Below are 26,462 nucleotides of genomic sequence, written 5' to 3'. Positions count from 1 at the left end.
TTTTTTTTTTTTTTTTTTTAGTTGTAGTTGGACACAACACCTTTTTTAAATATATTTATTTTTGTGTGGTGCTGAGGATCGACCCGGTGCTCACACGTGCTGAGTGAGAGCTCTACTGCTGAGCCACAATCTCAGCCCCCCATTGTTGGTTTTTACTTAAAACATTAACATTAATCCAGAAGTCACAATCACACAATAATGCACACATGAGGTGGGCCTTGGTAGTTTCTGGACTGACCTTCCTTCCTCCCTCTCTTCCTTTCCCCAAATAAGACCTTGTTTTAGATGGTGTTTTCCAGAGCAACAGGTCCAACAGGAAGAACAGGTACCAATGAATGACAGGTTTGCTGTGAGGCTTGGCTCTTGCAGTTAGGAACTTCAGTCTGCGTCTATAGCTGCAGTTGTGGAGCTGGGGAAGGTCGTGCCTGTCCAGCATCCCAGCTCAGGGTTAGCGATGACCTGGCAGAACTGTGATCCCTGGCTCAGGTGGCCTTTGTCAGGTTGTCACAGCCAAGTTTGCAGTATACATGGAAGGAGGCTGCTAAGCATGGTCCATGCCCAGGGGTGGAAGCTCTTCAACTGCCTGTCATCCTGGGCCAGTGTCAGGCAGTGGGTTCCTTAGAAACAACACAGATGACACAATACCAAAAAAGATACAGTAGATGTCACCAGAATTAGAAACTTGGTGCTTGAGAGGTACAATCAAGAGGGTGAAAAGACCAGGGCTGGCGTCACTGGGTGGAGAGCCTACCAGGCATAGCACACTCAAGGCCCTGGGCTTGATCCCCAGCTGTGGAAAAAGAAAATGAAGACAGCCTGCAGGATGGAAGAAATTGTGAATCATAATCTGAAATATGTAAAAATTCTTAAAAACCTCCTAAACTCAGTGAAAAGACAAATCAGTTAAAAATAGGCTAAAGATGTAAATAAATATTTCTTCAAAGAAGATACGCAGGTGACCAGTGAGCATATGAAAAGATGCTCAACATTGTCACTCATCAGGGAAATAAATGCCCATCAAAACCAGGGTGAAGGCGGGCATGGTGCAAGCCTGTCCTCCCAGTCACTTGAAAGGCCGAGGCAGGAAGATGCATGTCCCAGGCCAAGATAAGCAACCTATTGAGGCCCTATCTCAAAAATAAACTTTTAAAAAGGGCTGGAGGTGTTGCTCAGTGGTAAATCCCCTCTGGGTTCCATCTCCAATACAAAAAAAAAAAAAAAATGGAGGGGACAGGGAGTGGCAAGTATTGATGAGACTGTAGAGAAATGGAGCTTTAAAGCCGGGTGCAGTGCCCCACACCTGTAATTCCAGCGGCTCCAGAGGCTAAGGCAGGAGAATTATGAGTCCAAAGCCACCCTCAGCAACAGCAAGGTGCTAAGCAAGTGAGACCCTGTCTCTAAATAAAATACAAAATAGGGCTGGGGATATGTCTCAGTGGTTGAGTGCCCCTGAGTTCAATCCCTGGTACTAAAAAAAAGAAAAGAGAAATGGAGCTTTGAGACATTGCTCATGGATCCTACCATTGTGCAACCACTTTGGAAAAGCAGCAGTTACATTATAGTCAGCAGGGGCTGTTAGCAATGCTGCAGACAGGCAGGGCACTTGGCAGTGCTGGCCTCTCTATGAGGACACCAGCCTGTTGGGTAGGCCTACCTGGGAGCTCACACAACTGTCACTGCTGCCTGGCAGGCAGCATCCTGGAAACGCCATACTGAAGTCAGGGCACCAGCTGTGATGGCTGGGGGCCCACTTGGAGTGTGGTCTGTAGTTTGTAAAGGCTATGTGGAAAGATGGAGGTGCAGGGACACACTTACCTTGGCTGTTACCACTTTTACTTATTTATTTATTTTTATTTTTGGTGCCAGGGATTGAACTCAGGGGTGCTCTACCATCGAGCTAGATCCCCAGCTCTTTTTTTCTTTTAGTTGTTGATGGACCTCTATTTTTTTTATTTATATGTGGTACTGAGAATCAAACCCAGTACCTCACAAGTGTGAGTCAAGTACTCTACCACTAAGCCACAACCCCAGCCCTCCAGCCCTTTTATTTTTTATTTCAAGACGGTCCCCAGGCAGGCCTGGAACTTTGACCCTCTTGCCTCAGCCTCCTGAGTTGTTGAGAAGACAGGCATGCTCACCAGCCCAGCCATCTGAGTCCTTTGGTCACTTCACATCAGTATAGGTCTTTAGCCTTCCTTTTTAAAACCTGATGAAGGTTACATTTACCTGGAGCCCCTTCTGTCCAGGTGTCCATTCATTCTCCTCTGTGTATAGGGAAGCATACCAGGCAACAAGGTGAGTTTTGCTTACAGTCACCAAGCAATTTAAAAGAGAATTGTTCACCAGGCATCATGGCTTATGCCTGTAGTCCTGCCACTGAGGAGGCCGAGGCAGGAGGATCAACTGAACCCAAGAGCTGGAAATGACTGTGAGACCCAGGCTCAAAAACAGAATTGCCCATTGATTTGACCCAGTGGTTTGCTCTTTCTGATGGTCCACATTTTCTTCTAATGTTGTTTCCTTACAGTTTGAAGGACTTTAACAGTTCTTTCACATTTTTTCTTCTTTTAATTGGCATGTAGAAATTGTAGCTATTTGTGGTCTGGCTAATAGTTCTCCAGAGAACTGCACAGTGACAGATTTCTAAATCTGTTCCTCTGAGAATGTCTGAAGTTATTTTTGCTGAGTTTGGAATTCTGGGGTCCTGGCTCTTCCCTGCCTGTGGGTGAGGAGTGTCCCTGCTGGCTGCTGCCCCCAGTTCTGGCAGGATGACAACCATCCTCTGAGTGGCGGCCTTCTGTTGGTCGTGGACTCTTAGTTTGTGGCTTTCTTGGCCGTTACTTGTCCCCTCGTGTGCTCTCTGGGTTGCAGAGCCTTTCAGATGCGAGGTAAGCGTTCTACCACTGAGCAGCACCCTAGCTAGGTGTTCCAGACCGGCCTTGACTTGGAATCTTCCTGCCTCAGCCTCCAGGGTTGCTGGGTTACCCTCCTGTGCCACCACACCCAGCTGGCCGTCATTCCTTTAAGTGTTCTGTCCTGCACTCCTTCTCCTCTTCCTCTGAGCTCTGCCTCACGCTGTCCCTTGTGCTAGAGGCCTGACTGTGCTTGCGGCCGATGCTTCCAGGCCTCTCCAGACACAGGGCTGCGTAGGGTGTCCATGTGTGTGGTGTGTTCATATGTGTATTTTTTTTTAATATTTATTTTTTAGTTGTAGTTGGACACAATACCTTTATTTTATTTATTTATTTTTATGTGATGCTGAGGATCGAACCCAGGGCCTTGCACGTGTGAGGCGAGCACTCTGCCGCTGAGCCCCAGCCCAGCCCCTCATGTGTATTTCCAAGGGTGTACCGTGTGTGCTCCTGTGCTGTTGCCAGCTGGAGTGTAGACTTCGAGGACTGCACTGGGCTCTGCTCTTGCTGGGTCCCCTCCTCCACAGGGCAGCTGGCGGAGCTGGGAGGACGCAGATTGTGCATGTACTGCTCTCTCACCCAGGGCTGCACATGGAGCTGCAGGACGTCGCCAAGCTCAAGAGTAAGTGCTGCCCTCCCTCACCCCCACCACTGGTGGGCCCACCTCTGACAGCCCCTTGACCCACAGTGATCCTGCTTCGCCTGGAGGGTGCCATCGATGCTGTCCAGCTGCCTGGAGATGACAGTGGCGTCACCAAGCCGGGAAGGTGAGGGACAGGGGCAAACCCTGTGACTCCAGGCAGGGCCTGGAGCTGGAGGGGACAATGGGCTGTGACCTTGGTATTCTGCCAGGTACTGAAAGTCAGACCTGGGCCATATCCTCCAGTTGGGTCTGTCTCAATTTTCAAGGCTCTTGTGTGCTGCCACCTCTTAGCAGTTGTGGAGAACACCAGGAGTCATAGCACGCACGGTGGCATTGTCTCCTGCAGCCCTCTCCTCCAGCTGGCCCCGCCCCTCACTGGCAGTGCAGGTGCCTGTTAGTGAGACCATCCCTTTAGGACCAGCAGAGCAGTGGCAGCCTGTTAGGGAGGCCAGGAGGTCCTCAGAGTGTAAATGCTCCAACGCGGGCACTCCGTTTTTTCCTGCTGTCTTTCTTGCAGGCAGAGGAGGGCCTGGGGGTAGTTCTCTCCTGAAGACAGGTGGCTGCCGGAGCCAGGCCTGGGTTTATTGAGGAAGGCCCTGGCTGCTGCCTTCTGCCAGAGCTGGTCTGTTCCTCTGAACTTCGCAGGGACTCCAGTTGCTGGGAGGTGAAGCCTAGCTCCTCAGCTGGATGTCCAGGACTCCAGCTGGCTCTGGAACCTTCCCTGCCTCACCAAAGGCCCCCTTGCTGTAGCTTCTGCTGCCCTTCCCCTGTCTCTTTTCAGAGCCGTGAGCACGCCCTGGCAGCCCCATGGGCGGGTTCCTCGCCCAGGCACCTGCTGTCTCTTGGGTACATTGCACTTGGGCCAGGGCCTTCTCTCCTCTCCCTTACTTACAGCTAGCTCCTGAAGGCAGAGGCCTCTCACTTCAGCTTTGCTCTCCCTGAGAAGCCTCAGTTTGCTCCTGTCTAAAGGACACTTAAAAAGCTTCTGGCCTGTGGGTTCACCAAGCTGAATCCTGGTCCCCTTGCCAGGCTCAAGTCGTCTTTTTCCTCTCGGGCAGTTACATCTTTGAGCTGTTTGCAGAAGCCCAGATAACATTTCAGACCAAGGACTGCATCCTGGACTCACTGGACCAGATCATCCAGCACCTGGCAGGGCGTGAGTCTCTGGAGGGCCGGCTGCCCTGTGGTGCAGACAGAGAGGGATGGGGGCTGCCCTCATAGAGTTGCTGTTCTGTGTCCAGCAGTCAGCTGCCTGCTTCAGGCTGTTGCCCCTCCCTGTGAGCAGCCTGTGGAGCTTCCCCTTCTGTTTGGGACTGAAGGCATCCGTGCCATTTGACTGTTTTGCACGAGTGAGGCGAGCACTCTGCCGCTGAGCCCCAGCCCAGCCCCTCATGTGTATTTCCAAGGGTGTACCGTGTGTGCTCCTGTGCTGTTGCCAGTTTATTGACTTGTGTATTTTTTTGGTACTGGGATCTAACCCAGGGTCGAGTTTATTGACTTGTGTATTTTTTTGGTACTGGGATCTAACCCAGGGTGCTCTACCACTGAGCCGCACACCCAGTCTTCAGCTTTCATCTTGAGACAAGTTCTGGCTTAGTTATCCAGGCTGGCCTGGAACTTGTGTCCTCCTGCCTCAGCCTCACAAGCTGGGATTTCAGACTGTGCCCCTGCACCTGGCCTGTTGTGTTGTCCTGCAGATGTGTTCCAGCTGTTGTTAGTGGTGTCTTCTTACAGGGCATCCCAGAGAGCCCCCTCCTTTTTATTGTTGTTGGTACCAAGAATTGAACCCAGGAGTGCTTAATCACTGAGTCACATCCCTGCCCTTTTTATTTTTCATATTAAGACAGGGTCTTGGGGCTGGGGTTGTGGCTCAGTGGTAGAGCGCTCGCCTAGCATGCATGAGGCACTGGGTTCAATCCTCAGCACCACATAAATGTAAAATAAAGATTGTATCCACCTAAAACTAAAAAAGAAAAAAATTAAAAAAAAAAAAAAAAAAGGACAGGGTCTTAATATATGAGGCACTGGGTTCGATCCTAGCACCACATAAAAACAAATAAAGGCATTGAGTCCATATACAACTAGAAAATAATAATAATAATTTAAAAAAAGGTCTCACTAAGTTGTTGAGGCTGGCTTTGAACTTGATCCTCCTGTCTCAGCCTCCTGAGCTGCTGGGATAACAGGTGTGAGCCACCGCACCCACCAGATAGTCTCCTTTTAAAGAGAGACAGCAAGAGACCTTGGGCTTATGAGCTGGGAACCTTGCTGGCTTCTCCCTGACACCACCGAGTCCCATTTCTGCTGTTTTGTGAGGGGCAGAGGGCTTCCCAGGGTTCCATGGCTACACTCCCTTTTAAGCAGGTGTTGGGGAAGTTTGAAATGCAGGACCTGTTGAATCTGCTGAGCCTCTGGGCACTGAGGAAGGGTGGCTTCTACATGTACTTGACCATAGAGCCTTCCTTGAGTTCCACAGAACCCTTTGGCTTCTCCCTCGCACTCTGGGAAGAGCACGACAGCTGCCCTCTTCCCATGTCCTGTGCCTGATGCTGGTTGAGAAACTGGTCTCCCCACTGGGCAGGAGGCAGGGCTTGGTAGTGTGGCCCTGTGAGATCCACAACTGCCTCTGCCTGCTGCCCACAGGTTCTGGAGCACTGGCCACCACGGTGGGGTTGCAGAAGCTGGCAGACATCATCCAGGTAGGAGCCTGCTTTGGACTGTGTGGGCCCCTTTCCAGATGGAAGTCAGCAGGGTGTCAGAGCCTGGATGAAGGCCCCCACACCACGTGTTTCTGTTGGCAAATGCTTAAGCTCATTTCCTCTCAGTCTGAATGCACTGAGACTCTAGGGGAAGAGATAGAGGACCCGTCTGGCTGTGCTTGACTGTTGAATGGCCAGACATGTCCAGAGTAGCCCTGGGGGGAAGCTGGTGTTCCCTGGTACTGCTGGAAGTGGGTACAGGGCAGGCCTGGTGGGCATCAGGCCAGAGGCAGTGTCCTGGGGGTTCTCTCACAGACAGAGGGGCCTCCCACTAAGGGCAGTGCTGAGCACAACAGGAGACCATTTGGGTACGTGCAGTCTAACCGGAAACTGGAAGTGAGGGCAGCGCACCCATGCTGGGAGCAGTCTGCACAGGGCTCTGTCAGAGCCCCAAAGGACAAGGAATCTTCTGCCACCCTGGTGTTCATGCCACAGAGTGCTGTCATGGGCACACACCCAAGTTGCCGGAGACTCTTTGCCTGCACTGTTGGGCACGTTGGTGCCGGGCAGGTGGCCTCCCTTGAGCAACCTTGGCTGAGGCCTGGTTCCCTGGTGTGCCTGAGAGCCTGCTCTCCATCTCCAGGTCCCAGCAGCCCCCCAGGGGTGTTCTCTCACCTCCTTCTCTGTAGTTTCTCACTGTTGGGTGGCACCCTCTGGGGGAACTGCCCAGTTCGTCCTGCAGCTTGGAAGCCACATCCCTTGCTGACCTAGGTGTGCTGGTTGGAGCCTTGCTGGCCGGTTGCTCACTGTGCCTTTTCTGTGAACTGTCCTGGGCATGCCAGCTCCATAGGGCTTTGTCACTGCAAGTGTTGATCCCTTGATCTGCACAGTGCATTTGTCTTCTGACTGCTTTCTGTGGTGGGGGCCAGTGAGCAGGAGGCCTGCCCCTGCTGGGGCTGGCCCCTCCCAGAGGGCCGGAGCCCACTTCTTTACACAGACAGCTGCCCCGCCCACAGGTGTCCTGTGCTTCACCTTGTCCTTGTTGGCCAGAACAATTTCTCCCGTGCCTTTCAGCTCTGAGGTTCTCCACCAGGTGGACTTTGGGTCAGCTCACTGATGTCCTTTAGGAGTCCTATTATAGTCTTGACTGGAATGTTTTGAGTTCTAGGTTGATTTGGGATGCAGGGTAGAGGGTGGCCAAGGCAGAAGAGGAAAGGCCCCGTGGGGCTGCTGTGTGTTCCCTGCATGTGGTCAACCTGGTGTGGAAGGTGCTGCCCCTCATCCTGGGATGTTGTTGGGCAGGTGAGCCAGGGAGGTCCTGAGTGCCTGTCCATCATCCTGGTGGCACAGGTATTCCTGCACGCTGGGCCAAGGGCCTGCTTCCCAGCACAACAGAGGCTTCCTTCTCGGCCCTGGCCCTTGGCCCTGTGATGGACTCCTTGCCTTTTAGGTCGTGTTCAGTATGGACTCTGCAGAGGGCAACCCTGGTTCCGTGGTATGGCCTGGGTTCTCACAGGCCTACAAGGTGGGAGCTCCCTCCAGGAGGTGGGCAGCATGGTAGTGCCGCAGAGATGTGAGGAAGGGGTCAGGACACTGTCCATGCTTGTCCCTCTAGGTGCACATTCACCCTGACACAGGATACAGGAGGGCAGCTCAGCGGTCAGTCACCTGGAGCGCCAGTGCATCCAAAAAGCAAGGTACCAGCCTATGGGCTTGGACCCACTCCCCCCGCTGACCTCAGACACACTGGAACTGCCTACCTCAGTCAGCCACACCTGTGGCCACCTCACTTGCTCACTGAAAGCCAGAGGGGCCTTGGAGGAGGCTGAAGGCACATGACCTGTCCATCACCTGGTGGGCAGTGACAAAGCCAGGGACCAGTGAGGCCTCTCACCTGCCCAGGACACACTGCATCTGGTGCAGTGTGCCCCTGGCTTGGTGTCTGGAGCACAGGGGTTCTGGGGTACAGCTGGCCCCACCTCTGTGAGACGGTCAGTCCTTGTGGCCAGCAAACAGTGGATTCATGCCTGGGGCGCCTGGGTGCTGCTAACTCAAGAAGTGTTGGGCCCACATTCCAGGTGTGCCTCTCTATGTCTGCAGCCCTCCCTGGCTCCTGGGCCTCTGTGCCCTTCCCTGTGTGGGGCTGCTGTTTTTCCCGCTGTTGTCTCGTTTGGGGTCAATGCCTCAGCAGAAGCAGCCCGTGGGTGTTTCTGTGTGGGTACTGTAGTTTGACTGCTGTCGGGGAGAAAGGTCTGGGGGGTCCAGAGTAGCCTAGAGCCATGGTGTGGCCAGGAGCTCTGATCTTCACAGCCTCAAAGTATGGCCTCTCGCATCCTGAGTAGGGGGTGGCATTTGTGAAGCTAAGGGGTACCTAGAATGAGGGCCTGAGTAGTGTATTCTCCTTCCACTCAAATCATGTGGCTTTTTAGAAGCCGCCTCCCTGACCTGTGCATGGTGGCGCACGCCTGTGATCCCAGGGACTTGGGAGGCTGAGGCAGAAAGATTGTAGGCTCAAGGCCAATCTCAGCAATTTAGTGAGGCCCTAAGCAACTTAGTGAGATCCTGTCTCAAAATAAAAAATAATAATAAGGACTAGGATGTGGCTCAGAGGTTGGGTGCACCTGGGTTCAATCCAGTTAAAAAAAGTAGTCTCCTGTGTTGGGGTGTCGATGGGAAATCAACCCTTTGTGGTGGGTCCTTGCCAGGCATCCCTGATGGTCCCCATGTGGGGCAGCTCATGTGGGAACATGTTCCCAAGCTCAGGAAAGGGTCCTGCCCTGGGCTGTCTGCCCTCACTCCTCATTCTGGAGAGTGCAGGGAGCGAGCAGTGGCGTTGTGTCATGAGGGCCTTTTGGTCAGGCACTCTGGGAAGCTGCTGGCTTCTGGGGTGGTGACCTTGTTTGTCCTGACTGCCCAGAGTTGGAAACTCACTTCCCTGGCTTCTGCAGAGGTCTTTCATGCCTGGGAGGCTGGACCTGCTTCCTTCCCTGTGGTTTTAGCAGAGGGCCTCTGAGCCCTGTGCCACACATTTGGCTTTGGAAAAGTTTGGGTGTGAGATTGGTGGTCTCTCCCAAGGGGTCTCCTAGCATTCGCCTGGACCTGCGTCCTGCTCCCTCGTGTTCTGAGCTCTCAGGCTACGCTCACCTCAGGAGAGCCTTTTTGTTCTGACTTCTGCACCCTGTGCCTGTGTGACTGCAGGAAGGTGGGAAAGATGACATATGTCTCATCCTCACACCCCGTCCTCACAGGGAAGGTGCTGAGCTATTGGTGCTTCAGTCCCGGCCACAGTATGCATGAGCTGACCCGCCAGGGTGTCCACACCCTCATCCTCACCAGCGGCACACTGGCCCCGCTTTCCTCCTTCGCCCTGGAGATGCAGATGTATGGGTCACCCCTGACCAGAGACCAAAGTGCTGGGGACAGCTGGGTGTGGGGGTGCTGCCCACGGGGCCACCCACTGACTGCTCCCTCTGCCCGGCTCCAGCCCCTTCCCAGTTTGCCTGGAGAACCCACACGTCATCGACAGACACCAGCTTTGGGTGGGAGTTATTCCCAAAGGCCCGGATGGAGCCCAGCTGAGCTCCGCGTTTGATAAGCGGTAAGGGGGTCCTGTCTGGGCCTCACAGGGTGGTGGGGTGTAGCTGTGTTCTGGTCCTCATGACAGCAGCCTCCCTGGCTCTGCAGGTTTTCTGAAGAGTGCTTGTCTTCCCTGGGGAAGGCTCTGGGTAAGTGCCACTCCACCTAGGAGTCTGCCCTCTCTGGGAAGCCCTGGTGTCCAGCCCTCCCATGCTGTCAGAGCCCCACTTGGAGTTGGCACACCCAGTCCCCTCTCCCAAGAGCTGTGGGGCCCTCTGCCTTGACCATGGCCACCATGCTTCCAGGAAACATCACCCGCGTGGTGCCCCATGGGCTCCTGGTCTTCTTCCCTTCCTACCCCGTCATGGAGAAAAGCCTGGAGTTCTGGCAGGTACACCCCCTGTGCCTCTTCAGGGGAGGGAGTCTGGTCAAGGTGGCAGGCAGATCCAGGGCATTGAGAAGACTGGCTGCAGCCCCACAACTGCCCGAGTCTGACCAGTGCACTGATGAGCCTGTGCACAGCTGGCTTTCCCTCCTACAGGCCCGAGACTTGGCCAGAAAGATGGAGATGCTCAAGCCTCTCTTTGTGGAGCCCAGAAGCAAAGGCAGTTTCTCAGAGGTCTGTGCTCCACCAGGGTCTGCCACCTCCCTGGGTGTATTGCCTGGAGAGCTGCTGACATTTCACTGGTGTCTGAGGCCCCACAACCACCCTGGCTGTGGGGTCCCTGTGTTTTCTGGGGAACCAGCAGTGATGGTGACTGTACGACCTACTGGCTCCCCAATCTCGGAGGATGGGATCCCTGTCTCCCTTGTGGCAGAGGAGTCCAGGCCTAAGGCTCAGGCTGACCAGCCTCTTCCTCCAGGTCATCGATGCTTACTACAAGCAGGTCGCCTCCCCTGGGTCCAGTGGGGCCACCTTCCTTGCAGTATGTCGGGGCAAGGTGAGGCCTCTGTGGTGCATCCTCCCCCTGCCATGGGCCCTGCTGGCCACTGGGACCTGTTCATAGGCCAGGCAAGCACTGGCAGGGCACAGGAGGTTCTGAGCAGGGGGAGTTGGTGATGGGCCCGGCTGGGGCAAGGAGGGGGCTTCCTTACATCTCACCCATGCCCGAGAGATGGGGCTGTGTGGGCTGGGGCACAGACAGACCGTTGGGAAGAGCCCCGAGCTCAGGTGGGGGCATCAGGGGAGAGGAGTCTCCACTGCCCCAGGCAGCTCCTGGGCCTGTGTCTTAGGCCAGTGAGGGGCTGGATTTCTCAGACACCAATGGCCGAGGTGTGGTTGTCACGGGCCTCCCATACCCGCCACGCATGGACCCCCGGGTTGTTCTCAAGATGCAGTTCCTGGATGAGATGAGGAGCCAGAGTGGGGCTGGAGGCCAGGTGAGACACCACAGAGCCAGGGCTGGGTTAGGGCAGGGGACTGGTGACAGCCCCAATGACCAGGCGCCCCTGCCCCTGAAGTTCCTCTCTGGGCAGGAGTGGTACCGACTGCAGGCGTCCCGGGCTGTGAACCAGGCCATTGGGCGGGTCATCAGGCACCGCCATGACTATGGGGCTGTCTTCTTGTGCGACCACAGGTAAGTACGGCAGGGCTCCCCCTGGCCACTGGAGGCCCTCTGTGGGCCTTGGGCCTTTCAGCCCCGTATGAGCCCCCTGGGGTTCTGTGCTGGGGGACTCCTCCTGGCAGACAGTGAGCCTCTGTTTGGAAACTGGAGCCCTGTGAAGTGGGTCAAAGAGCAGAGGACCCTGGCTGAAGGCCACACGCCTTCCAGGTTCGCCTGTGCTGACGCCCGAGCCCAGCTGCCCTCCTGGGTGCGCCCCTACCTCAAGGTGTACAACAACTTTGGCCACGTCATTCGCGATGTGGCACAGTTCTTCCGTGTCGCTCAGAAAATTGTGAGCTCCCAGATGCCCAGCTGGCCGTGCCTTGTGCCCTACCCAGGGAGGGGTTGGGGTTCCTCTTCTGAAGAGTCACAGAAACAGGCCCCACCTGCCCTGTGGTCTGCAGATGCCTACACAGGCCCCACTGGCTGCAGCCCCAGGTGTGGGTGGGGAAGAAGCGATTGTCTGCACGGCCAGGTTGCCCAGCACCCTCCTCTCTGCCAGGAAAGCCACAAGTCTGGATGTGCATGTGCCCAGCCTGAGGCCCGGGTCCACAGGTTAATAGGGCTGGGTTTGGGGCCACCATGGGCAGAGGCACAGCCTGCCTGGCCCCTGTGAGCCTTGCTCTCATTCTCATGCTTCTGCAGGATTGCCATCCTCTGGGAACCCCGAGAGCAGCTTGTGCGTGGAGTATGAGCAGGAGCCTGTCCCAGCCCAGCGGAGGCCCGTGGGACTGCTGGCTGCCCTGGAGCACAGTGAGCAGAGGGCTGAGGCACTTGCAGATAAGGCCCACCTCAGGGAGGAAGAGGTGCGGAGATGGGGTCCGGTGCTTGGTGCTGAGGCTTGCCCTTGAGGGGAGGTGCAGGCTTGGAGCAGAGGAGTGCCTGGGAGTGAACACTGGGGTTCTGAAACCTGCCCAGGTCCTGCCCATTTGACCTTGGCATCTTTCCCACTGCCTCTGTAAATCCCCTTCCTGGTGGGTTGATGGGGGATTTCAGCACCCCTAGCTATGCTCTATGCCCTCAGCCCCAAGCAATGAGGTCCTGATTATGCCCCCCGCCATGCTATGCTTCCCTGGCAGGTCAGGCTGGCACAGCCTAGTGGCTCCTGTTGCCTGCTACACCCAAAGCTGGCTTTCTCAGGGCCTGGGCTAGAGTGGGACCTTGAGTTCTGCCCCCCAGGGGCCTTTGCCCCAAATCCAGTTGCCACCAGGACTTGAGCATGACAGCCTCCCCCTGCAGGGCATCTGTTCAGGACACTGTCAGAGCTCCTGGAGACCCTCAAGTTTGGGGTTGGGACCATAGCTGTGTCCCCCTCAGGTACTCAGTCACACTGCCCCAGCCCTCCAGCGTGAGAAGAGGCTGGCCGACATGCCAAGAGGAGGAAGGAGGAAGATTAGGCTGGTCAGCCTGGTATGTGAGCTGTCCTGCAGCCACACTGGCTGCTCAGGGACATGTCTGGAATCTGACTCTTGTGCCCATGGTCCCCAACCAAGTAGGGTGTGGGTCAATCAGCCCCAACAGGTGGACTTCCTGGGCAGCAGTGATGACAGTTGGCTGGAGTTTGCAGTTCCTTCTGTGGGTGTCTTGAGAGCCCCTCTTCCTTTCCAGCCAGGATCTGGCTTAGCCCTTGGGCCCATTTGTTTTGGGTCTTACAACTGGCCATGATTCCACTCCCCTCCAGCTGTGGTGGGGAGCACATCGTGACCCTTGCCGTCCCCGAGTACAGACCCTGACCTGCCTCGTGTGAGCAGGTGCAGTGTGCTCCTGGTCTCAGATGAGAGCCACCGAGTCAGACCTGAGACGGGCCCTTTGCCTGCTGAAAGCCCAAGTGCAACTGCTTTGGTCCATGTCCCTCAGCTTCTAGGAAGAATCAAGCAGTGCCCCGGGAGGGCTGCTGCAGCCAGGAAGGGTGGGGCAGGGTTGTGGGACTGCCTGGACCAGCCCTGCCTCGGTTTTCATAGAACCTCATGGGTCTGAGTTGTGCAGAAGTGAGGCCTAACTGGGCATGGTGGCCATGTCTGGAACCGGGCAGGCTGAGGCAGGAGGATCCTAAGTTGCCTGGGCAACTTCGTGAGACCCTGTCTCAAAATAAATATATAAATAGAAAATGGCTGGAGGGAAATCAAGTGGGCACACCTGCTGAGAAGCAGCTCTCATCGCAAGCTGCCCTCTGAGTTCAGCTCCACCTGTACCTGTGGTGGACCTTAGGTGCAGGGAGCTACAGTGGACCCTTGCAGGCCTCTCCTGGCAGTAACCAAGGGCAGAAAGGATGGGGCTGGCCCTGATAGGTCCTCTCTGCATGTGCCCAGCAGGAGGAGCCAACAGCTGGTGTGCAGGCGGGCAGAGCCAAGCTGTTCATGGTGGCCGTGAAGCAGGCCCTGAGTCAAGCCAGCTTTGACACCTTCACCCAGGCCCTGCAGGACTACAAGGGCTCTGACAACTTCGAAGCCCTGGCAGCTTGCCTTGGGAGCCTCTTTGCTAAGGACCCCAAGAAGCACACCCTGCTCCAAGGTGCCCTGGCTTGCAGAGCCCTCTTGCCATGGGTGGAGTACCTTAGCTGTTGGGGGTGGGGAGCACTTGCCAGAGGGCTTCTAGGGCCTAAGGTTGTCCCTACCCTTTGGACAAGGGGCCTGGTAGGCCACCCACAGCCCCTCAAACCTCCATCTCAGTGGCCACAGTACATGGGCACAGGCAGCATCCCTTCCTAACAGGGTTCTACCAGTTTGTGCGGCCTCACCACAAACAACAGTTTGAGGATATCTGCTTCCAGCTAACAGGCCAAAGCTGCAGCTGCCAGCCAGAGCACAGTCTTTCCCATGGGCAGCATGCACAGTCAGCCCAGGACCACAGTGGTGAGCTACCAAGCAGGATCCTCAGCCTCTGACCCCAAGGATGGGTGGTACCTGGGACCCTGGGTGGTCAGAGTGGGCATCTGTGCTCTTGTTTGGCCCAGCCTCCCTGCTCCTATGTGGGGGCTGATGGCATTACCATAAGATGGAAGCACTTATGTGGGCAAGCCCTGTTCCTATGCACTGGGCTGGGCCTAGGCCTCCCAGGAGAGACCTGCACTTGGGGAGCCAGGTGCACGTACCAGGTCTAGATGCTAAGCACTTCTCTACCTTCTCTTCCTTCCTCTGAGCTGAGGTGAGCTGGGTCCTAGAGGGGCAGTGCCTGCTGCTGCTTTTTCAGAGCAGGCTCATCCATAGGAGTCTGGGCTGGTGGGGGGTGGAGGTCCTGGTGCCTGCACCTATGGCTCTGTGCTCCTGGGCAGGGCCTTAGCCCTGTCCCCCTCCCCCAACAGAAGGGCAGCTGTGTGGGCTGTACTCAGCTCCCCCAGGTGCCTGCAGCATGTGCAAGTCAGGGTCACTGCTCTGGACTGTGGAGGGTGATGAGACCTGGTCTCCTCTGGCCAGTCCTGTTCCTGCCCTGGGGACCCTCTCAGGCCCTCAGGAGCATATTTCTTCAGGAAAGAGAGAATATGAGCCCAAGCTGACCCAGTCTGAGGGTGTATCCGGGCAGCTGGATCCTGGAAAGCACCTGAACCAGGGTGGGCCCCACCTGTCGGCCAGGCTGAGCCCTGCAGGTACCTGACTCCTGTAGACCTAGGTAGGGTGTATAGTTCTCAAAGAGGCTTGTGCTCTAGTTTGGTTTGAGTGGCGGCAGCCAGAACAGTCTGGAGCAGAGCTGGAGCCACTGGCAGGGGTGTCTCCTGTCTCCTATCTGCTCTCCATTATGCTCCCACTGTCCTGACCAGCACTAGGCTCTGCAGGAGTTCCTGGAAGGAAAGGGAGTGGAGGGGGAGCCCTGGACCCCCAGAGGCCCAACACTACCTCTGAGCCATTCTACCCCTGATCAGGAGCCCTGGGCAGCTGTCCGCAAGTCATGTCCAGAGAGGAACAGCGGGGCCAGCCTGCTGTGAGTGCTTACCTGGCAGATGCCCGTGAGGCCCTAGGGTCTGCAGGCTGCAGCCAGCTCCTGGCAGCACTGAAGGCATATAAACGTGATGATGACCTCAACAAGGTTCTGGCTGTGCTAGCTGCGCTGACCACGTCAAAGCCTGAGGACTTCCCCCTGCTGCAGAGCAAGTGGCCCCAGGGTGGGGTGGGCAGGGCAGGAGAGCTGTGGAGAGGATGGTGTGGGCCTGGCCAAGCAGGGTAGGTACAGCCTGAGCAAAACTCCCCACAGGGTTCAGCATGTTCGTGCGTCCCCACCACAAACAGCACTTCATGCAGACCTGTGCAGAACTGATGGGCCTGCCCACCACAGGGACAACACTGCAGAGTCCTCAGGAGAGCTTCCCTGAGTTCACCCTTGGAGCACCTCAAGCAGGTGGGCACCTGTTTGGGCACTCTCTCTGCCCGTTCTGTCACACTTGAGTCACCTGCAGCCCTGGGAAGGCAGGAGGGCAGCACTGGGCACCCCTCCAACTTGCTCCTTTCTGCAGGTCCCTCACAGGTGGATAAACCAGGGAAGACCCAGAGCAAGATCTCCTCTTTCCTTAGACAGAGGCCAGTGGGAAGTGCAGTGCCCAAGGGCACCACCACAGACCAACACCAGGCCTCCTGATGGGCATGCAAATCCTGGGTGGGGTAAGCTGTACGAGGCTGCACAGACTGCTAAGTGTGGTGGATGGCACTGGGAGGGCAAGTGAGCTCACCCAGGGCCCCTTGTACCAGGTTTCCAGGCAGAGAACACAGTGCCTCTCCTTTGATTTCCACTTCTGGTGATGGCATTTCAGGTGGTGGGCTGGGTAGGAAGAAGTTAAGGCCCTTCACTAGGCCGTGGTGTTCAGCAGACATGCCCAGCAACCTGATGTCTCCACAGGCCTCCAGGAGGTGTCCTGTCATGCTGCTGCCAGGAAGCACATCACACAGGTCTTCTGGCCCAAGCTCCAGTGAACATCTGTGGAGTACCTTGTGCCCTGCTGTGGCCCCCACACTGGCTTGTCCCAGGTGTGGTATGGTCCAGGAGTCACCCTCTACAGGCCTCAGACACATGGGGCCTGGGATAGGTCTGCTAGAAATTCTTCTCTGTAACTTTCCCCAGGGGCCTCTGTCAGCTATGTGCAAATAAAACTGCCGACAGTGGCCAAGAGGTGTCCGTGTGACCTTGCTTGTTGGGGTATCTGAGGATACACTGAAGATCTGGGTAGCAGGGAGGGTGCTCTTGGTACTCTCAGAGGAGACCTGCATGTATGTATGTTGGGCCAGCCCCCTCATCCCCTACCAATCACACCTTGGGCTCCACCCAGGAGGGTTCCTGCCTTACCTAGCACAAGGACAGTGGCCAAGACAGAAGAGAGCATTCCCACAGGCTGGCATGCTTTTTCCTATTGCTTGGCAGGCAAGCTGCAGCAAGCACATGGCAGTGGCCCCTTGCCTGTGCTTGGGGGGTTTGGACTGGGCAATGCCCACTCCAGCAAGGACAAGAACACTGGAGAGACTGGTCCTGTTGCCCTGATGGGCACTCCCTACGCTGGAGCTAGTGTGACCCAATGCCCAACCCTACCCCCTTCACACAGCCAGGACAAGTGCAGGTGCAGGAGCTTGAGGCAGCGCTGCCTGGCTGTATTTCACAAATGTGCCTGACACCACACCCTGGCTCCTTTGTGCATGCAGGTTTCTGGCAGGTGCATGAGAATCTGCACATCAGTTCTGGTCCCCTCCCTGGGACCATACAGTGCCAGCCTGTGCACTAGTTACACCCTCTCCTGCCCCCAGCCCAGGACCAGCAGAGCAGCCTGGAAGGCACAGCAGCTAGGGAGGGCCTCCAGAAGCTTCATAGGGTTGGGAACTCCAAGTTCCCACTAAGTCTTTAAGCTTTTCAGGGATGCAGAGGGCTAGGATTCAAGTTAGGCTAAGCTCCACTGGAGAAGTCCCAGAAGAATCTTGGACACACATTCCCTGCCCTTGGGAAAGGCCACTGCTTCCTTGGACAGGCCCAGAGAGCCCAGGTTTCTGAGATGCAGATGCTAACCTTTGTCCTACCACACCTCATGCCTGAACCTCCCTGTCCCTCCCAATTCTTTCTATAGATAGGGCAGACCCCTCGGCCCTTGCACTGGCTACCCTGGTCTGGAGCTGCTGGGCGGCTGCCCCACCCCTGTGCTGCCTGGGCTTTATATTCCATCTTTGCCCTGTACTCTGCAGTTTACTTTTGGTCTGTGAAACTGGTGGCCCATGTGCCCACTCTGACACTCCTGCAGGGAGACAAAGGAATGTTGAGTATATTATCACTGACTTGGTGGCTTCCCAGGGCATCTCCAAGAGGCTGTGGTGGCTGGAGAACAGGTCGCCACCCAGGGAGAGTGGCATGGCTTTGCAGTCAACACTCAGCTGATGTGGCACACCCTATTCCGCAGCACCTTATTTATGTCTTGCCGCACACCCTCACCCTGCCTCTAGACCCCAACATCACCAAGGGAGACTTCTTAAGGTTTATTTTAAAAAGCCATTTTGTAAGACTTGTTGCTTTAAAGTCATGTTTCTGTTAAAGACAGGCAGGGATACCTGGTGGGAAGTTCCACCCTGCCCAGGTGCTTCAGCAGACCTTGGGGTCTGGGCCCGCCTTTCCCACCCATACCTGAAACACCAGGGCATATCATCCACAGGAAGGTCTGTGAAATACCCATTTCCCCAAGTCTTGCTCTGGTTAAGTAGCAGAGGAAGGATGGGGGAGCACCCACAGGACGTCTCACTGTGCTAGAGGGACCCCTTTACCCTGATCTTTTGAGTCTCACCCACTTCTAATGTGCAAGGGGATTTCCCATGAGAAGCCCGGTCAAGGACCTCAAGCATCCCATTGCCTTCTCAGAAACAAGGTGGCCTCCAGACCTATCCAGAGAGCCTAAGGAACTGGGTCTGCCACCCTCTCCCCTTCCAGGGTGGCCAGGTCCTTCCTGAGGCTGGAGACCCTCAGGTCCTAAGAATCAACCTGCAGAACACCCTTTGGAGACTTTATCAAGGACTACAGCTAGACACCCATTTCCCACCCCCTCCAAGATAAAGTCTGGTTGTGACCTGATCTGGAACAAAGAGCCACCAATTCTCTGGACTGTGGCTGGGCTGCTTTCCACACCCACAGGATGCAGTCATGGCTCCTTACTTGCCTGGGGAGTTCCCACCTGCCACCTGCCCACCCTGAGGGCCCATGGTACAGTTCCTTGCTACAGTCACTCTGCCAGACAGAAGGGAACCTGGCCTTTGGGCTGCTCCATGGAATGGATGGACAGGAGCTGCTTTGACTGCATTGCTGCCCTGGCTGCACTGGAAGGGCAGAGTGCTATCTCCAGAAACACCACCCAACCTGCAGGGTAAGAAGGACATACACACCTGCACGACCTCCCAGCATTTTCATGTTACCCCTCCCCTGGGGACTAAAGCAAGATGATAATGGACCAGTGGGCATGGCCACCTAGGAAGGTCTCCACTCCGTCCCAAGGTTCCACCAAAGCCCAGGGCCCTGCTGTGGACCAGATCCTCTCAAGGTAAGACCAGCCCCAGACCACCTCCAATATGAGGCATAGCCATACCTGCCTCCTCATGGGAAAGCTGGACAGAATACCCACCAGAGCCAGATCCTCATTTCCAACCCATCTCCCTAAAAACCCCACCTTGAATGGGCAGGCAGGCCTCAAGGGCAGCCTGTCTACCAGGGCCTCACCCAGCTCCATGCCTGGACTGGGAAGGTCTCCCAGCCTGTGGTGGCCTGCCTGGAGCCAGGTGGGCCCAGCTGCCTGGCGCCTCTTGGCAGAAGCCTCTGGATGCCTACAGTTTTCCAGACAGAGTAGTTTGTCTTACAGAAAACACAGAGCAAATGAAGGAAGCAAAAGGCAAAGCAAACCCAACCCCCGGCCCCATGGCACAGGAGCCCGTGGCAGGGAGCGAGCTTCTTCAGCACTTGCAGAAGGGCCATCCAAGGCAGGGCTCAGGTGTGCCTATGTGATGTCCCTCTGCCGTGGTGGCCGGTGGACGTTCCGCACGACGCACTTCACCATCCACTCGATGCCCTCGCGCACTCCTTTGCTGTAGAGACAGTGGTGTGAGGCAGAGTCGGCCTCGGTGCCCAGGCCCCTGTTGGGGAGGCCCACTCACCCTGTGAGGGCAGAGCAGGCTTGGGTCAGGCAGTCTCGCCTGCCAATCTTGCAGGTGCAGTCACTGAACGCAGTCTTGATGTCAGGAATTGAGAGGCAAGTCTGGGGGAAGAGGAGGCCCTAAGAAGCAGCCCCCATGCCTGCCCCATCCAGGCTGCATGGCAAGGACCAACCCCACCCTGACAGCAGTCCCTACAGCAGCCACAGTGAGAACGTGGGCTCCAAGTAGGGAGCTGACACAGCCAGGTAGCAAGGCAGTGGGTCTCAGTGGCCCTGGTGGGCAGGGTGAGGGAGGGGGAAGTGGCAGTGTCAGCCATGGGGTGGCTTCTCCACTCACCCTTCCCTGAAAGAAGACCCCACCCCGTGACAGACAACCCCCATTAGTGGTTTCCAGATGCAGGAGCAGGGCTGGTGGGGCAGGTCTGCAAGGAAGCCAGGGAGACAGGCTAGGGGAGGGGCAGAGGCACTTCCGGAGAGTGAGGCTTTCCCTGGCCCTCCAGACACTGGCAGCCACTGTGGTCTGCAGCTGCTCTGTGCAGAGCCTCTCCATGGCAGCATCACCTCCAAGGGGTCCCAAAGGCTTGGGGGAGGTTTGGTACAGACACTGGCTCCAATGATGGTGGGGACAGGATGGGGTCAGAGCTGACTCTCACTCAAGGGCCCCTCACAACTTGTGAGCTCAGAGCTTTCACCTGGGTCTCCCCAGTCCCACGCTAGGACAGAGCACAGTCACCCTCCAGAGGAGAAAAGATGCCCACACAGAAGGAATATGTCTCTGAGGTGCTGCCCTCCCCTTGCCAAAATCCTGGCACTTCCCTAGGGAAGAGGGTGGTGCCTACATCAGGGTGAGAGCGCCTACAGCGAGGATGGGTCTGCCTAGTGATGACAGCTCCAGGACACTCAGAGAGGACCTGGGCTCCGGGAGCTGGACAGAGAGGGCTCAAGAGCTCTGTGCACCAGAAGGACGTGGAGCTCTCAGCATGAGGGCACGCACACACCACTCTCCTTATAGTTGGGACACAGGGACTCCAGAGAAGTTGTGTGGGGCTCACCTCCACATCCTGCTTGTTGGCCAACACCAGGATGGGGACACCGTCCAGCGCCTCGCTTGCCACCACCTTCTCTGGAGAGGGTAAGACAGGCAGCACCTTGCACCCTGCATCCTGATAGCAGGCAGTGCCCAGGGCCCACAAGCATGGAGAGTGGCACCAACTCTCCTTTCACCCTCCCCTCATATGCCAGGAAGCCAGCTCCAAACACCTGGACCAGACCAGACCATGTCCAGGCTAGATCCGACCTCCCCTCACAGCCCTGGGACATAGATTCTTGCCTCTGCTCTATCTGGGTTACACTCACCAAATGCCTGCTTCGACTCAGACAGCCTCTCCTCGTCAGTGGAGTCGATGACATAGATGACACCATGGCACTCTGCATAGTACTAGGAAGACATGGAAGATGGCTGGAGCCACCACCCTGCCAAGGGTGGACTTGGCCAAGCTCCCCGTCATGGCCATCAGGAGGGGTCCATAAAAGGAAGATTCTCACTTCAGGGGCCACAGTCAGGTAACAGGTGAGCCCCAAGGGGAAGATCTGCTGGGGTGCTTTCTGGAGCTAGGGGAACTCAGTTGTAGACACACATCCAGGGCCTTTAGGGAAAGGCTTGTTGACCCTGATGAAGTAGTCATCCTTCTCCTGCCTAGGTGCTGTCCTAAGAACCCACCAGCGGCCGTGGGCTGATGGTGGCATTAAAGAGACAGGGCTGGGAGAAGTCCAGATCTTAGCCTAGTCTCTGTGAGGAGTGCACCTGGGGGTTTGTGTAGCACCTGGCACAAGGGGGAGCACAGCAATGGGGATGCAAGAGGGGCAGGCATGTTTCTGACAAGGCACTCGGAGAAACCTACAAAGCTGCCCTGCCCCTGCTAGGACAGTCAGCCCTACTGAGTTCAGACCTCTGCAGGCTGGACATGGCCAGCCCTGGGCTCACCAAGGGTGATAAGTGGGCAGCACTACTGGGGCAAGACAGAGGGCAAGGCAGACACAGGAGGTGCAGGTCTACATGGCAACAGCCAAAGATTCAGCAGGTGTATTTTCACCCCAAGCAGAACAGAATTTGGGAGACTGCCATGTCCTTGTGGCACAGATAACAGCATGCCTGCCACTTCACCCGGGGCTACACCAACTCTCCTGTCCCAGCACACTGGTACTCGGCATTGACGAGTACCAGGATGTGCTCTTGAAGAACAAGACAAGCCAGCGGTCACATGCACCCCTCAGGTGGGCAATAACTGGCGAAGCAGCAGGCTGCTAGCTCTGCAAGAGCCTTAGGGCTTCTGGTCCAGGAACAGATAAGCCACTGCACCTGAGAAATAGGAGGCTCAGTTCCAGATGTCCTCCTGGGTTCTACAGTGAGACCCATACACTGGAGCTGCTCTGGCCTGGAGCTAGGCCTGGCACACAGGCTGCCAGCTCTAGGAGGGCTGGGCAATAGGCTGGCCTCTTGCTACAGACTCAGGAGCTGGCAGGTTCTACCAGAGGGTCTATAGCCAGCCCAGTGAGTCCCAGTAGCACCTGAAGTGCATGAGCAAGGCACAGTTAGGATAACTGGGTGTCAGACCTTGGAATTCAGAGCCACCCTGAACACCTACCATGCACAAGATGAATGGTTCAGAGACAGCCAGTGAGATGGGAATAGCACATTAGCTCTCCAACAGATGCAACACACCTCTGGCCATGTAAGAAAGCCCTGAACAACCCAAAAGGGAAATACCCAAGCATGGGTCAGCTAGATAGGTAAGGACAAGCCAGAGCTGAAGAGCAGCTCACCTGCTTGTGTGAGAAGTCGTGGCCTGAGATGCATGTGTGCCAACTTGTGGACAGCATGGACACAGGGCCTGGAGCAGAGGCAAGCAGCAGGCACAAGGAGTAGAGACCTTGGTGCCTATGTAAGGTCCACCAGAGCAGCTGCTGGGGATAAAGTGATTTGGCCAGCCCAGTGCAGGGATGTAGCACTGGGTGAGTGAGAGGCGGTGACTGTGGTGGCAGAGCACAAGCCTAATGGGACAGGCTCCACTCACCAAGGCTGAGGGAACCACCACCAGGGATGCAGCCTGACAGTGACAGCAGGGCTGAAGCTCAACAGGGTGTGGTCCTCAAGGAAATCAGAGGAACTCTGGAGACAAATTAATCTCAGCAGCAATGGGTACTCCCACCATGAGATGTCAGCCCATGATCCAATATGTCACACAGCCCCAGAGGCTCCTGTAAGCCACTGTCCCCATGGCATGGGCCCCACACCTGGACAGTCTCACGCAGGGCTGGGCCAGCCACAGTATTTACCTAGCGGCAGCCTGCAGGGGGCCAGGCCTCAGGATGAGATCAGCACTCCCAGTTAGAGACCTGAGGTACTGGGCTCCAACAAGGAGGTCACAGCATTCAGGGACCACAGTGGAATATAGGCCCCTTCCTGTCCCTCCCAGTAACCTATGGGGGACTCGGCTGACTGTCCCCATAACTGAGGGCTCTGTGGGGTTGGAGGTCTGCTCACTAAAGCAGCAAGTGCTCCATAGAGTTGCTGAGTCATAAACCATGGCTGCCTGGGAGACCCCACCTTGGCAAGGTAACTGACACCAGTTGGCAGGGGCAGGGAAACCCAGTGAGCCATCTGGACAAGGGCTTAGACCACTAGGATGAAGTCATGCCTCAGCAAAATGGTGACAACAAAGATGAACACAGCCCAGGATCAGGTGACAAGACTATAGGCCCACATTCTCCTGGGCCAGCCTCCCCTTGAGAAGAGCCATTCCCCAGAGCAAAGATATGAACACAAGTGGTACGCAGCTGGCCATGGGGCCCCACTGCAGTCTTGCTACCCAGTGGCAGGCACTTTGGCTATTGCAGGACCCACTTTGGCTGCTAAGAGCCATCTTACCAGTCACACCTGTCCACACCGGTGACAGGAGGAGTCCTAGTCATCTTTGTCCAACATGGTACAGCTGTGACAAGCAACTCTCCTCCTGTACTCCCAGCTTGCCAAGGCCCTGCTGACCCCATCACCCAAAGTGACGTTTCCCCCTGCTCAGTCCTGTACCCTGCTTGCTGCCTTCCCAGCACAGATCCCCAATGTGCACACTATGCCCAACCCATCCTGGCCTCCATTCCTGAGACCCTGGCTCCCCAGTTGCATCTGCATTTAGATGAGAAGACCCTGACTTGACTTATTCTCTGTCCATCTTCAGGCCACAGGACCAACACCATCCTCTTGACTGGAAGTCAGGGTAGGACAGAACACTTTGGTGGGACCCAGGAAAGGAGACCAAGGTCAGAATCAGGTGCAGGTCCTCAGGTTTTTGTATTTTCTTTTCTTTTATGCAGTCTGGGGACTGAACCCAGGGACACTTTTCCACTAAGTTACATCTCTTAACTTATTTTATTTGCGTGGTGCTGGGGATTGAACCCAGGGCCTTGGGCATGTGAGACAAGCACTCTAACAACTGAGTTATATCCCCAGCCCCTTTTTTATTTTTTGAGACAGGGTGTTGCTACATTGCTGAGGCTGACCTTGAACTTGGAATCCTACTGTCTCAGCCTCCCTGGGATTACAGGCATGTTCCACCATGCCTGGCTGGATACTGTGTGTGAGGGTAGCTGAGGCATCTGCACTATAGCACTGGGCTCCCCTAAACCCACAGTGCCAACTCATGGGGCAGGAGTTCCCTAAGGGAAGGGCCAGGTCTGTCCTGCTCAGTACCGGACCCAGTGCCTGGCATAGGTTGAGCTGAACCCACACTATAATCTAGGCTGTGTATGGAGAGGGGTACCACACTGGGGTCTCAGAAATGCCCATAACCTACATCAAAACAGGAAGCAGTTTCTGTCTGCTTGAGGACACTCCCTGGTATGGGGAAAAAGCTACCAGAGAAAAATGTATAATGAGCTAGAATTGAGACAGATGGATCCACCTGCAGATGCAGGTTCTGTGCCCACCCCTCATCTGATTCTTGCCATTTTTGCCTGTATCCTGTGGTGATCGGCAACTAAATTACTCTAAGCAGGAAGGAAACAAGTGCGTTCTCACTTGGCAAGCGATGATGGTGGTGAAGAGACCTCCTGCTTCTCCCATTTTTTCTCTTATGCTGAGAAACAGTTGCCTTGATGACTCTGTGACCAGGCCAGCTGCCTGATTTTCCCAGCAAGCTTGAGCCCTAGCTGGGGCCTTGAACATTCTCTGGTCTTGGTAAGTGTTGGCTTACCCCAAAGTTATTCCTAGTTTGACTGTTCCCCAAAATGCTCAAAAAGAACTGAAGTGGTCCTGAGCCAGATGCCTTAAAATGCCCAGGTAAACCCCATTCCTGGCCTGCTGGTTTAGAGCAATCCTTTCCATCATTAACTGCCAAAAGACAGGTTGCAGCTCTCTGTGTTCCCCCAGGAAGTACTCTGTGCTGACCACCACAGGAATCCCCTGCTGTCACTTTTGTGGTGACTCTAGCAGCATGTTTGGCTGGAATGAAACAGGGAGTGACTGGGAAACCTGGGACAGAACCAGAGAGAACCCTCAGGGAAAAAAGTGGGTAATGGACTTTCACAGAGGAAGACCAAGAGCTATTATCTGCAAAGAAATGCTGTGGGGACAGACTTGAATGTCTTACCTTGTCCCACAAGGACTGCAGCTCTTCCTGTCCTCCTAAGTCCCAGAACATGAGGCGAGTCTTTCCCACATCTACAGTACCAACTGGGGAGAAGAGAGAATGGGCAAGCTCATGACATTAGTCTTTGACACACCAAGTCCCAGCTCTCCTAGGGAAAGGGCAAACCACTCTGGTGCCACCCACAGGGGTCTGGGAAGCAACGTAACACACAGGGCTCTGGCCACTGATGGGCTGAATTGTGGCCGTAACAGCATCCTTAGGGGTACCCCTAAATTCACAGCTTTAAGGTGCATCTTACTGTTTAGACCCACGGTCGTAGTGATTTTAGATAGACTCATGCCCTTGTACTGCTTGTTAAACCGGGTTTTCGACTGCTCCAGGAAGGTCTGAGGAGAAAGGAAAAGGCAGCTAAGGCAGTTTTCCAGGTGTGCTTCTCAAATACTCTTATTTTTTTATTTACTTATTTTTTGTACTAGAGCATTAACCCAAGGGTGCTTTATCACTGAGCTACGTCTCCACTCCACCCCCACCTTTTTAAAATTCTGAGACAGGGTCTCACTAAATTGCTTAGGGACTGGTAAATTGCTCAGGCTGATTCTGAACTTGCCATCTTCCCGCCTCAGCCTCCTGAGTTGCTGGGATTACGGGTCTAACCTTTAAAAAAAAAACAAAAAGAGAAACCAAACAGATCCGTGTGCTGCTCTTCAAGAATCTGGTGGTGATCACGGCCCTGTGGTGCACAGCAGCTACGGGTATAACCCCCAGCAGACCCTGGCAGGGAGGGGCCGGGCAGGCACCTACCGTCTTCCCGGCGTTGTCCAGGCCCAGGATCAGGATGCAGTACTCATCCTTCTGGAACATGTACTTGTACAGCCCGGACAGCAGTGTGTACATCCTGGGACCCGAGAGACGACATGGTGCGCACCGCTAGCACCCCACTCCCCTGGCTTCCCCTACGGTCCGTCCGTCCTGCGGGCAGCTCAACTCGAGTCCGGGCGTTCCCGGCCACTCTGGAAGACCCCTGACCCAGCTCTTCCCCGACCACTCCCACCGCAGCTCGTTCCGCGGGTGGGCAATGGCCGGCCTTTCAGAGTCCAGGCCCTTTCCTGTCCTTTCCCTCTCCCGCCTCCCAAGCCTCTCTCCCTCTGGACCACGTACTTGGAACACGCCTGCAACTTGCAACCGCGGCCCAGGGCTAGCCAGTTCCCGAAGCGCTCACTGGCGGGGCCGGGTTCCTGTGCCGCACCCGCCGCGGCCCACCTGCACCCGCACCGACGCCGCAGCCTCCGCA

The 26,462-nt window shown here is 55.8% G+C and overlaps 2 protein-coding genes across 16 annotated transcripts in view; one reads left to right on the top strand and one right to left on the bottom strand.

Annotated features, from left to right (window-relative positions):
* Rtel1 (regulator of telomere elongation helicase 1) overlaps nt 1-16,526 on the top strand; it is a 32,903-nt gene extending 16,377 nt beyond the window's left edge. For 6 of the 11 annotated variants that reach the window (XM_048810623.1, XM_048810622.1, XM_048810628.1 and 3 more), the window contains 25 exons: nt 3,496-3,534; nt 3,601-3,679; nt 4,614-4,711; nt 6,199-6,254; nt 7,705-7,779; nt 7,870-7,951; nt 9,503-9,635; nt 9,739-9,852; nt 9,939-9,979; nt 10,136-10,221; nt 10,372-10,449; nt 10,694-10,771; nt 11,064-11,210; nt 11,292-11,407; nt 11,603-11,726; nt 11,839-11,989; nt 12,080-12,240; nt 12,752-12,844; nt 13,744-13,945; nt 14,146-14,286; nt 14,736-15,017; nt 15,291-15,515; nt 15,620-15,763; nt 15,879-16,023; nt 16,259-16,526. In XM_048810623.1, coding sequence (XP_048666580.1) covers nt 3,496-3,534; nt 3,601-3,679; nt 4,614-4,711; nt 6,199-6,254; nt 7,705-7,779; nt 7,870-7,951; nt 9,503-9,635; nt 9,739-9,852; nt 9,939-9,979; nt 10,136-10,221; nt 10,372-10,449; nt 10,694-10,771; nt 11,064-11,210; nt 11,292-11,407; nt 11,603-11,726; nt 11,839-11,989; nt 12,080-12,240; nt 12,752-12,844; nt 13,744-13,945; nt 14,146-14,286; nt 14,736-15,017; nt 15,291-15,515; nt 15,620-15,763; nt 15,879-16,000 — 2,867 coding nt within the window. In that variant the 3' untranslated portion in view covers nt 16,001-16,023; nt 16,259-16,526. Of the gene's footprint in view, nt 1-3,495; nt 3,535-3,600; nt 3,680-4,613; nt 4,712-6,198; nt 6,255-7,704; nt 7,780-7,869; nt 7,952-9,502; nt 9,636-9,738; nt 9,853-9,938; nt 9,980-10,135; nt 10,222-10,371; nt 10,450-10,693; nt 10,772-11,063; nt 11,211-11,291; nt 11,408-11,602; nt 11,727-11,838; nt 11,990-12,079; nt 12,241-12,751; nt 12,845-13,743; nt 13,946-14,145; nt 14,287-14,735; nt 15,018-15,290; nt 15,516-15,619; nt 15,764-15,878; nt 16,024-16,258 lie in introns of those variants that run through there. The other 5 variants (XM_048810624.1, XM_015478286.2, XM_048810625.1 and 2 more) reach the window with 5 other exon arrangements.
* A 1,330-nt stretch (nt 16,527-17,856) lies between these two features.
* Nucleotides 17,857-26,462, bottom strand: Arfrp1 (ADP ribosylation factor related protein 1). Of its 5 annotated transcripts, XM_048810634.1 has the most exons (9): nt 26,330-26,462; nt 25,973-26,066; nt 25,779-25,825; nt 25,470-25,557; nt 25,172-25,254; nt 20,883-20,964; nt 20,579-20,649; nt 19,528-19,628; nt 17,857-19,458 (listed from the first exon to the last, which is right to left on the bottom strand). In XM_048810634.1, exons 3-9 carry the CDS (start codon nt 25,779-25,781, stop codon nt 19,371-19,373), a joined length of 516 nt encoding a protein of 171 aa, XP_048666591.1. In that variant the 5' UTR covers nt 25,782-25,825; nt 25,973-26,066; nt 26,330-26,462; the 3' UTR covers nt 17,857-19,370. The 5 variants fall into 5 exon arrangements, with proteins under 5 accessions (XP_048666591.1, XP_015333763.1, XP_048666590.1 ...); XM_015478277.2 differs by lacking the exon at nt 25,779-25,825 and having other exon boundaries at nt 26,330-26,456; XM_048810633.1 differs by lacking the exon at nt 26,330-26,462 and having other exon boundaries at nt 25,973-26,313.

This window comes from Marmota marmota, unplaced genomic scaffold (genome assembly GCF_001458135.2).
Source record: "Marmota marmota marmota unplaced genomic scaffold, marMar, whole genome shotgun sequence".
In the NCBI taxonomy this organism is placed as follows: Eukaryota; Metazoa; Chordata; class Mammalia; order Rodentia; family Sciuridae; genus Marmota; species Marmota marmota.
The sequence above is the reverse complement of the archived record's forward strand: the minus strand, read 5'-3'. Positions and strand labels throughout refer to the sequence as shown.